We start from the raw sequence: 11,373 nt of genomic DNA, 5'->3' as shown, positions 1-11,373 counted from the left end.
GTTGGGTAACACCCTTAGGACAGCAAACCTTATTCCTACGAGGAAAAGTAGGTGCTTCTTCATTCATACAGGGTTCACAGACAAAAGCAGACTAATGATTATTCCAAAGGTACAGATTATGTGTTTGGTTGTTTTCATTATATGTCTAGGTTTACAAGTTCAGTCACAAATAGAAAATACAACCTGAAAAGATTTTACTTTTATCTGTCCTCTAACTCCACTGTAAGGAATCTTAAGAATGTGTCCTCCAAATATAACATATTTATTATATAATAGTCTGCTTTTAGAGTGGCAGTGTTTGCAGTTTGAAAACACTGCAGACAAACAGGAAATATCTGAGTAAGTCGTCATAGGAATAGCAGATACTAATACCGAACATCTTTTACTAAATGTTTCATCATCTGTGCTATAAAGTCAGTAACATTTATTTTGGCCAATCAGATTTTTCTTACATTTAGAATATGACTAACTGAGGAGAGATAAGTCAGGTCATGTTTGGTCTTAGCCAACCTTGCAAAATATTTGTAAGCAACCTCTCTTGCATGATGCTTTCCCAAGTTCAAATGGAAGAGACTTCAAATCAGTCATTGCACCAATGATCATTAAATACAGAATCAGTTACTAATGCCTCTAAAAGCAGAAGACAAGTGAGGTGTCAAATAAAAATATGTTTACATACAGAAACTGATAACATACTTGCCCTACCCAGGAATGGGAGCTTCTTATAATTCCATTTAAATGTCCACTATGGGAATGAAATCATGATGAGTTCACTGCTCCTCTTCATCCTCCGTCTTCTCCTCCACCTCATCCTTCTCCTCCTCCTCATTCCTTCTCCTTCTCCTCCACCCCTTCCTCTGCCTTCTCCTCTCACTACTACTACTGCTACTACTGCTGCTAAGATACACCATATGTCATGTAGATTAAGTTGAATTTTCACAATGATTTTTTACAATAGTCCTTCATCACCTTTGTAAATGGCCTGCCGTGTCCTGTTGTAGCCTCAGTCAGTCACAGTTAGCAAATTAAATCACAGTAAGAACCAACAGGAACTGGGACAAAGTTTTAAAAACTTCTGTCATTCCCACTCACCTCTTAGTTATGAAATTATTCCTATGCCTTCTCTCAGTTCCATGGATCTTTTTCTACACAAACTTCCTTCTAACAAACTGGAACATATAGTAAGTCCTCTCTTCTTTACTGACTCTGACACTCAGACTGATATCAAAGCACTCACCTGGATTCTTGTTTCTGCAGGATGGTGACTTCATTCAGCACATCTCAGACTCAATAATAAGCAGGGCTGTAAGAGAGCCAGCTCAAGACCTGAGGGTGAGGTCTGTGTCATTGTGACCTCACCTCCCTGTGGAACTGCAATTTTCTTTTCATCTGTAGTGGTTATGACATTGTTGACTTGGGGAGACAAAATTATTTATTAAACTTTCCAATTGTCAATTGATAAAGACTTCTGAGAGTTCTTTGTGAGTACCTCCAAAGAAGCAGTGAATTTGGGGAGGCATTGTGTTTTTTAAGATGCCTCAAATTTGAATGGGGCACTGGAAGGTGTTAGTAACATTGGAGTAACATGCATAAGAAATTGAACTCTTTATATCCCATTGTATATAGATTTCACTTACCTTTCAAATACAAATGAACTTAGGTCTTTTAAAATATTTACAATAACTGTTATAGTTAGTATTCTCTGTATATTTTATAAAAGCACATGAGTTTTATTCAAGTGCACCCCTCAGTTTACAATTTCAAATTTTTATATCTTTCTACCACTATCTTATTTTTATGTGTTCCTGTAGAGTCATTTTAACCCAGCAAAATGTCTAGACTGAATACGTCCAAATGCCTTATAGGTCTGTGTGACCTAGCCAAAATGCCTGCAGACTCTTCGCACACAGCTTTAGTAGGAAACAGTGAAGGTAAATTTAATTTGTAGAAGAAATTACCTGTGTTTAAATGTGATATCTAATTGAGAGGCAGACAAAGTGATGAATCAGAAAAAGATTCCACGTAATAGGACATGCCTAATATTCATGAGAACAGAAAGGAAACACCGGCTCCTGTTGGAAACCAATTTGGCAGTTTCTGTAAACATTGGAAATAGATCTAGCCTCATGATGCAGCTATACCACTCATCAGCATATACAGAAAATATGTTCCAGCATGCCACGATGATATCTGTTCAACTATGTGCCTACAAGCTTTATTTGTGGTAGATAGAAGCTGGAAATAACCTAGACACCCCTCAACTGAAGAATGGGTACCGAAAATGTGGTTCATGTATACAGTGCTTTATTAATCAGCTATGACAAACAATGGCGTCATGAAATTTGCAGGCAAATGACTGAAACAAGGAAGGATGCTGCTGCATGAGGTAACCCATACCCATAAAGACAAACATGGTGTGTGCTCACTTATAAGTGGATATTAGTGGGAAAATAAAGGATAACTAGTCAACAATCCACAGAGTCAAAGAGCTAAGTAACAGAGGGAGCAGTGGGGGATTCTTGAATTTCACTGAGAAAAAAAATAGGATAGACATCTTGGGTGGATGGAGAAGGATCCTGGACAGGAGTGGGACTGGGACTGAGAGCAGGGGGCATCAGGTAGGAGAAATGTGGAGCTAGAGATTGCTGGGAGAGAAGACTAGAATGGAGGCATATCTCTGAAACTGTCTAGAAGGCAAGGGCAATGGAAACTCCCCAGATACCATGAATGTGAGTTTGCTGTAAAACCTAGTAATGGAGAATATGGATCCTTAGTTAGCCATCTTCTCTAACCAGGAAAAACTTCCAATAGAGGTTTTGGTACTTCAACTCAGCTGCAAAATCTTTGGTCTATAATTTGTTCTGCCTACATGATGTGTAGAGACAGGAGCTTAGTATAATTATCATCAGAGAGGTTTCATCCAGCAACTGATGGGAACAGATGCAGAGACCCACAGCCTAACATGATGCATGGCTTGGGGAATCCTGTGAAGGAGTAGGATGAAGAATTAGAGGAGTCAGAGGGGTCAAGGCCACCACAAGAAAACCTGCAGAATCAACTATCTTGTCACCATTAGGGGCTCAGAAAGAATGAATTTCCAACTACTGAGCTTTCTAGGGCCATAGAATATTAGTGATTGATCTTTTCCAAACATTTCTGCTTCAGCAGAGTCATGATTCTACCACCGTACTTAAAAAAAAACAAAAAAACAAAAAAACCCTGAATATCCATGTTATCATGGAAGTGGACAGTCTATGAGGATGGATATCTTAGAAATTACCAAACCTGCACTCAAATCCTGTTGGATTCCTAGTGTGGTGCCATATGCATCCAAGCTGCCCTGCCTGAATGAACCCCACAAGAAGTTTAGTAATATTGACAGAGTTCTTGCTGACCCCTTTGCATATCAGGTGGGTATTGAGAAGACTCTCACAGCTGCAAGTTGACAGAAATGAGACTCCAATAATAAGGAAGCTTTCGTCTGTTCCTAATTAAACAAGTAGAAACACTTGTATGGTCATCTTTCTAATCTTTCAAACAGAGAGTGCCAACCCCCTATTTAAGTCACTGTATTGATGTTTTCAGGAAAGAGTGTGAAGCAACCAGTGGATACAAAGCAAAACATGTCACTTAAATAATTAAGATATGATTAAGGGGGTTTATTCCTCATCTGGAACAAACTAAGTCTGGGCATGACAGAGTAATGATTCATAAGAACAAAAGGTCCAAAAGAGGAAAAACAAAGAGAAATGAAGGGAGTGATGTTTCCTAGCCACCAGTTGTGTTTAGACAACAGAGCAATGCAGCCTCTTAAGAAGGAGGATAGAGTATAAAAACACAGAAAGACAGACACCAGGGACAGGATGTGTTGTGTGGCTCTGGACTCAGGGGAAGTTCTGCTGGAATTATGAGTGCTGCGGATGTGTTGAGCCACCTGCTTGTGCTTGAGCAGGAGGACAATCATGGAGCCACTGGACCACGCAATGAGCCCAGAAAGGAAAACTTCAGGACACACTACCAATGCTGCATAGAGGGCTTCAATAATTTGATCACTCCTTACAATGGAGCAGTATTCAAAATCTCGCTTTGTTGTCACATTTTTTGTGTTTGTTTTGCTAAATGGGTACACAAAGAAAATGAAATTTATCAACAAGTACAAAACCCAGATAATAAATAGGCAGCATCCAATGGACTTCTCAGCTTTGCCTCTATGATTCCAACACGATTTCCTAGGTTTGATTGTCATGGCCTGGAAGACACTCAAGAGACATGTGGTTCCAATGGACACACTCCGGGAAATTTGTTGAATATATACTATGCACTTGCATCCAAAATCATTGAAGAACTGCTTCCATCCCCAAACTGCCATTGTGTGGGGAACTCCTGTAGAGAGGCTGGTCAATGCATTGGCTGCCATTATATGCATGAGAATCAAATCTGTGGGCTTTAGTTTGCATTCTCTGTAGTAAACACCTAGATAGTAGAAGATAAGAGAGAAATTTCCCAAAACTCCAGTGGTTGTTTGTAATAAAAAACCAATTTTTATTGCCAGATTCCAGAAATCCATTTTGTGATTCTTCACAATTTCCTTTAGAGAATGTCCACACAATTTCTCTGGTTGAAAGAATAACTGTAAATAATTGCAGATTGGGGTGAAAGAAGAATCCATCAATCCAAGAAGCTTCTGAGAGACTGAAACAGAGGGTCCTTTATTCTCCTGAGTACAAAGCCAGAAGAGACAAATAATAGAACCTCATGCAGAACTACTTTGTAAGAATGGTTACTTTCCATGTTTTTCCTGTGAGATGGCTCAATACTTATAACACACATAGTGATGGAAAAGAGACAAAAAGTTCCACATGATATGAATCATTAAAGATGATTTGATGTTGGTTAGTGAGAAACAATTAAAAACAAACATGAAGCAAGACATCCGGAATTTATTAATATTTGCTCATAATGGTGCAAAGGAAGAGCACTCTAATAATTATGACAAAAATATTTTTCAATTTTTAATTTATTTTTAATTTATATATTCCCTTTACATCCTGATCATAGCACCCTCCATAGTTGTCTTCCAGTTTCATACTCTCATACTCTTCCCACTTTCTCCCTTGCCCTTGTCCTCAAAAAAGGGAAGCTCGCGCGCACGGGCGCGCACACAAACACACACACACACACACACACACACACACACACACACACACACACCTCGGTGCATCATGTCGTGAAAAGACTGAGTTCATCCTTAGGCATTGAGGCCAGACAAGGCAGCCTGGATAAGGCAAAGTAATCAAAAGCAGGCAACAGAGTCCATAGACAGAAGCCACTCTACTTACTAGGGGACCCACATGGAGATCAAACTTACCATCCATTTCATGTGTGTTGAGGGCCTAGATCCTGTAGGTGAGTGCTTCCATCTCTCCATAAGGCAGAAGCAGCTGTGAAGAAGTTAAAACACCTTTGGAGATATTCTGAGACCTTACAGACCACCAGATACTAGATGTCTTTTCTCTATGTATTGGCACTGCAGAGGGAATGGATACTGAGCAAAATAGAAAGTATTCTATTAAGTGAATTAATCCAGGTCCCAAGAGATCACTAGCCTATATTCTGTCTTAACGTACTTTCTTTGCTTATGGTTATAACAGATGTTTGTTTATGTGGGATAAACATATGTTGAGCCAAAGAAATTGTGATGCAGTTTATTAGATGGTTACAAAGAGCTTGCGTGAGAGGGGGTGAGAAACAAAGAAAATGTAATATGGGAGTGGAAGAATAAATAATGTGCTTAAAACAGATAAAGTTAATAGGAGTAAAAGTAAAAAGAAAAAGAATTAGATCAATGAAAACACTAAATATAATGAGGTTTTAAAGAAACTAGCTACTTTTAAGTTAGCTAAAACAAAAGAAAATAAAAAATGAACAAAAGGTGAAAGAAAAAAGGAATAAAAATAACAATCTTGTACATTTTTTTAAATTGACCAAGAGCCTTATAACTTTTCATTATCTGAATGTGACTGCAAACTTTGTAGAATAATGATCACGTCTGCTTAGGAAGAAAAAATACAAACCTACATGCTAAGAATAAACCAGTGCTAAGCATAACAACAGTATTTTTTTTTAAAAGAAGGAAGAATTTATAATCCAGTGTTGTCTTGGGTGCATAAACCAGGATATCAAATACATGTGCCCATAAATAGTTCATGATCAATTAACCAAAATACACATCATAAAATTCTATAAACTTGTAGACTCCTGAAAAGTCTTACACTATTGTTTTATTCTGCTGTGTTCCGTGTGATGTTTCACTTGGAAAATTCTCATGAGATGTATAGTTATGGAGTCACAACAAAAACAAGAAAGTGATTTGAGTTTAAGGTTTTCGTAGAATGGCAGTTTTGGTGGCAGCTGAGGTCTGTACATAAAATTCATGGAAATACATTTGAGAGCATTAACCCAACATATCTCATCCAATATTTGTGCACAATGATACTGACTGAGCTGAGATACCATGTATTAATGTAAAGTAGTGATGGTACAAAAGAAGACCATGTGTTGCACTGCCCATCAGTACACATAAGTTGGAGAACACTCTTAGGACAGCAAACCCTATTCCTACAAGGAAAAGTAAGGAGAGACTCCCTGAAGAAGTGGGCAGAAGCAACTGTGAATTAGTACTAGACAAAAACAAACAATCCAAGAAAGGGCACCACTGTTACATGCTGATCAGCCATGGAAGGACAGTGAACAAGCCAGTCAAGAACCAGAAGAAAATTGTCTACAAGGCTTGGTATCTGCAGAAGTTAACATGAGTAGGTTGGTGAGCTGGCTGAAATCCTTTTAATTAATGTGAGATACCCTTGAATGTTTGGGGCCCTTTCAGACTGGTTTGTTCACTGCTCACAGTGTGTTCAGCAGAGGTTGTAAGGAGTCGATGAGGAAAGTGAGTCAGACACGATGGTCAGTGGCTCTTGCACTTCTGAGTGAGTAGCAGTCTGATCACTACTGCATGTCTGACTGACTGTCATTCAGACTGCTTCTGAAACATGGAATGACTTCCATCATGGTGCTTCTTTATTTATACTGGGTTCACAGGACAAAAGCAGACTATTAACCTCTACTGTCTAGACCTGTCTACCTCAATCGGAGAGGATGCCCTTAGGCTTACTGCAATTTGATGTGCTGATGCTGGTTGATAGTCATTGAAGGCCTCTCCTTTTCTTAAGAAAAATGGAGGTGTAGACAGGGTGGAAAGAGGTAGGAAGGACTGAAAGGAGAGAAAGGCTGAGAAACTGCAGAGGGATGTAAGAAAAATAAACTAGTTAATTTTATTTTAAAAAAGTAAAATAAATGGGAGGATACAAGGGATGAGATAAACATTGAGATGTAACAAGAATAAATTAATAAAAAAAATAAAGAAAGAAAGAAAAAAAAAGTAAAATAAACAAAACCAACAGTTGCATATTTTTAATGTTTTTTTCCTCAAGCAATGCAGGGAAATTATTAGAAAATCCCGAATGTGTATCTGCCTCCTGTCTCAGACCAGGCGGTATTGTGTGACTTCGGATATTATATATGATGCACAGTCCCTTCTTACAATCTACTATCTATAAAAAGCCAAAGAGACTCCTCACCCACATATAGTTATTGTCTTTGTGGCACCCGCGCCACCGCGGTACCGAGTTGAGGGCGAGGGACTGCGGATTTAACTCATACACACACATACCCACAGACACACAGACACACACACACACACACACACACACACACACACACACACACACACACACACACACACAATTACAGAGCGGGTCCTTCATGCTAAAAGAGCAGCAGCCGCAGCAGCCGCCACGGTGGCCGTTTATTATTCTCCTTTCCAGAGTTCCAAAGAGCCTTCTTATAGGCGGCAAAACAGGCTTCCTCCTCCCAGGTGAAATCACTCAAGTGGTGATTGCACACAGGAGGACAAGTCTCCAGGAAGGGAGGGGCGGGTTCACAGAGCAGTGAACATGACTAGCTAACCAAGATAAACACAGACATGGAAGCTGCTAGAAACAGGACATGAAACAGCAAGACAGGCAGGCAGCCCAGTTGGGCCTGGTTCCTACAGTCTTAATATTCTCCTCAAGCACAGTGGCTCCAAGAACTTTTTACATCACATCTAAACCCACAAACAAATGCAAGTCTATCAAGTTGTTCATTAATTATTTTTTGTCGTATGTCTATAAAATTAACTAATCTTTGTGGTAGAAAGATGGCTCAGTGTCTAAGATCTGGGTTTCTTTATCAGCACCCACATGGTGACACACAGCCACCTCTCATGCCAGTTCCTGCACCTCTGATGTCCTTTCTGGCTCTATGAGTACCTAGCATGCATCTATTACATGGACATTAGCTAATTAATTAACGGTAACTAATTTAAATTTAATATACAAACATTACTTAGATGTGTAAATCAGAAACTTAAATACTAGTAGATATATTTGAGGAAATTGTATCTTATATTACACATAGAATCTTTATCACTAAACACCTACTGATCTGTAAAAAAAGAAACAATATATTATGATCCATAACTATGTATAGGAGATGGAGAGGTTGATCTTTAGATAAGGTCACTTGCTGCTTTTGTAGAAGACAACGATTTGATTTACAGAAGCCACACAATGTATCCCAGTCACCTGTAACTCAGGGTCCATGGAATCCAGTGCCTTCTCCTGCCCTCCGAGGAAATTGCCTGTATACTGTATGCATACATACCGTTGTCAGTTACATAAACATATGAAGTGAAAATTGATTAAATAAAAAAAGAAATCTATTTACACATGTTGACGTTTTTCTCCAGACACATCCCCTCACTGATGAGCTATTGCAATTTATAATAGTTCAGTGAGAGGGAACATGTCTCTTCAGGACTTGTAGCAACTCTTGGGCTCTACAAGTCCAATGGATGTACATATATTTATGGATTTAATGATAGCATTAATTATATTTAGTGGTTTATAAAAAAGAAAAATGAGGAGGAACTTATTGTTAGGGGCCATGCAAGAGGAGAGGCAAAACAGCTTAGAACTAATGGAGTGCCATCCACCTGTTAGCACTGTCGCTGTGGGTGTGCATCTGAGAGGCAGAGCCCCGAGGACTATGTGTTCTGAGGACCTCAAGCTTTTGTGGAGTTTCATTTTGCTTGTGGCGCTCATGTTCACCACTTCCCTCCTATTCTTAGAGTTTTATGGAAACTCTATGGGGTTTCAAGCCCCTCCTTGGGCAGTGCCACTGGCACCTACAATATTAGTGATTGATCTTTTCCAAGCATTGCTGCAGGAGCCGACTAATGATTCAACCACCAGACTTAGAAATAATTTAGAGATGCAGATGTAAAGTTAAATGACTGGCATTCTCTTTCCATAAATAAATGGAGAACACACAGGTTTTTATCTTCCTGAGTCTGTGTGACCTGGCTTAATGTTATCCATTATCAGTCCATTGATATTTCTACACATGCTATGATTATGCCTTTAATGTAGTAAAATTATAGTACATTTTATATATGAAAAGGGTTTAATGTTGGATTTCTCTGTTTATGCATATGTAGGAAGGCTCCATTTCATTGCTACAATAAATAAAACAGCAATGAAAATCGATATTCAAATATTTTTATGGTATGATATGGAGTTCACTGGGCACAGGGCCAGCATTTCAATACTTCAGTCTAATCATAGTTGGAATTTTTAGCTTCTCAGCAAACCCCAAACTGGCCTCCTTAATAGCTGTGTTAAGTTGTCCAAATATTTTTTGTTGAGGTTAGCATTACCACAATGCCAAACAAGTAAGACAGAACAATATCAAATAAAGTTATTATCAAATAAGCATGATGATAAAAAATTCTCACTAAAATATTAGCAAATAATCTTCAAAGTCATGTCAAAACAATTGTTCTTTTGCATTGATATCTGTCTGAGGTAACAGATATTACTTTTATTTTCTATGGGACGGGTGAAGTCTCTAGAAGTTATGATGGTACTACAGTCTTCTCAAGAACAAGTTCATGGCCAGACACGGTTTCAGCATTCCTTACAGGTAGAATGCTGGTCCCCAAAACTGGCTGTGGTAGCCATATGCATCCAACCTGCCCTGCCTGGATGAACATCACAAGAAGTTTAGTATTATTGACAGAGTTGCTCATCCGTTCGCTTATCATGTGGGCAAAGAGAAGACTCTCACAGCAGCAAGTTGACAGAAACAAGACTCAAATAATATCTCAGGTTTTGTCATTTGCTAATTCAATAAGCTGAAAAACTTGTATGGTCATCTTTCTAACCTTTCAAAGACAAAGTGTCACCTACCTATTTAAGTCACTGTATTGGCGTTTTGAGCATAGAGTGTGAATTAACCAGTGGATACTAGGCAAAATATATCACTTAAATAATTAAAATGTGATTAAGAGAGGTTATTCCTTATCCAGAATGAACTGAGTCTGCGCATAACACAGTAATGATTCATAAGGACAAAAGGTCCAAAAGAGGGAAAACAAAGAGAAATCAAGGCAGTGATGTTCACTAGCCACCAGTTGTGTTTAGACAACAGAGCAATGCAGCGTCTTAGGAAGGAGGATAGAGTATAAAAGCAGAAGAAGATAGACACCAGGGACAGGATATTCTCAGTAGCTCTGGACTCAAGGGAAGTTCTACTGGAAATATGAGTGCTGTGGGTGTGTTGAACCACCTGTTTGTGTCTGAACAGCAGAACAATCATAGAGCCACTGGACCACGCAATGAGCACAGAAAGGAAGACTTCAGGACACACTACCAATGCTGCATAGAGGCCATCACTAATTGGATCACTCCCTACAGTGGTGCAGTATTCAAAATCTCGCTTTCTTGTCCCATTGTTTGTGATTCTTTTGCTAAATGTGTACACAAAGAAAATGAAATTTATCAACAAGTAGAAAATCCAGATAATAAATAGGCAGGATCCAATGTACTTCTCAGCTTGGCTTTTGTGATCTGACCAACACGATTTCCTAGGATTGATGGTGACAGCCTGAAAGACATTCAAGAGACATGTGGTTCCAATGGACACACTCCGGGCAGTTCGTTGAATGTACAATATGAACTTGCATCCAAATTCAGTCAAGAACTGCTTCAATCCCCAAACTGCCATTGTTTGGGGAACTCCTGCAGAGAAAATAATCAAGGCATTGGCTGCCATTAGATGCATGAGAATCAAATCTGTGGGCTTCAGTTTGCATTCTCTGTAGTAAAGACCTAGATAGCAGACCATAAGGGAGAAATTCCCCCAAATTCCAGTGGTTGTTTGTGATAAGAACACAATTTTAATTGCCAGATTCCAGAAGTCCATTTTGTGATT

At 38.9% G+C, this 11,373-nt stretch overlaps 2 protein-coding genes across 2 annotated transcripts; both read right to left on the bottom strand.

Annotated features, from left to right (window-relative positions):
- Positions 1 to 3,649: 3,649 nt before the first annotated feature.
- On the bottom strand, positions 3,650 to 4,576 carry LOC127203599 (vomeronasal type-1 receptor 4-like). Its single transcript, XM_051162423.1, has one exon. The coding sequence runs from the start codon at positions 4,565 to 4,567 to the stop codon at positions 3,650 to 3,652; it is 918 nt and encodes a 305-aa protein (XP_051018380.1). The 5' UTR covers positions 4,568 to 4,576.
- Positions 4,577 to 10,443: 5,867 nt separating this feature from the next.
- Positions 10,444 to 11,373, bottom strand: LOC127203597 (vomeronasal type-1 receptor 4-like). Its single transcript, XM_051162422.1, has one exon. It carries the CDS (start codon positions 11,362 to 11,364, stop codon positions 10,444 to 10,446), a length of 921 nt encoding a protein of 306 aa, XP_051018379.1. The 5' UTR covers positions 11,365 to 11,373.

The sequence above is a fragment of the Acomys russatus genome, chromosome 19 (genome assembly GCF_903995435.1).
Source record: "Acomys russatus chromosome 19, mAcoRus1.1, whole genome shotgun sequence".
NCBI lineage: Eukaryota > Metazoa > Chordata > Mammalia > Rodentia > Muridae > Acomys > Acomys russatus.
This window is presented reverse-complemented; position numbering and strand designations above follow the sequence as displayed.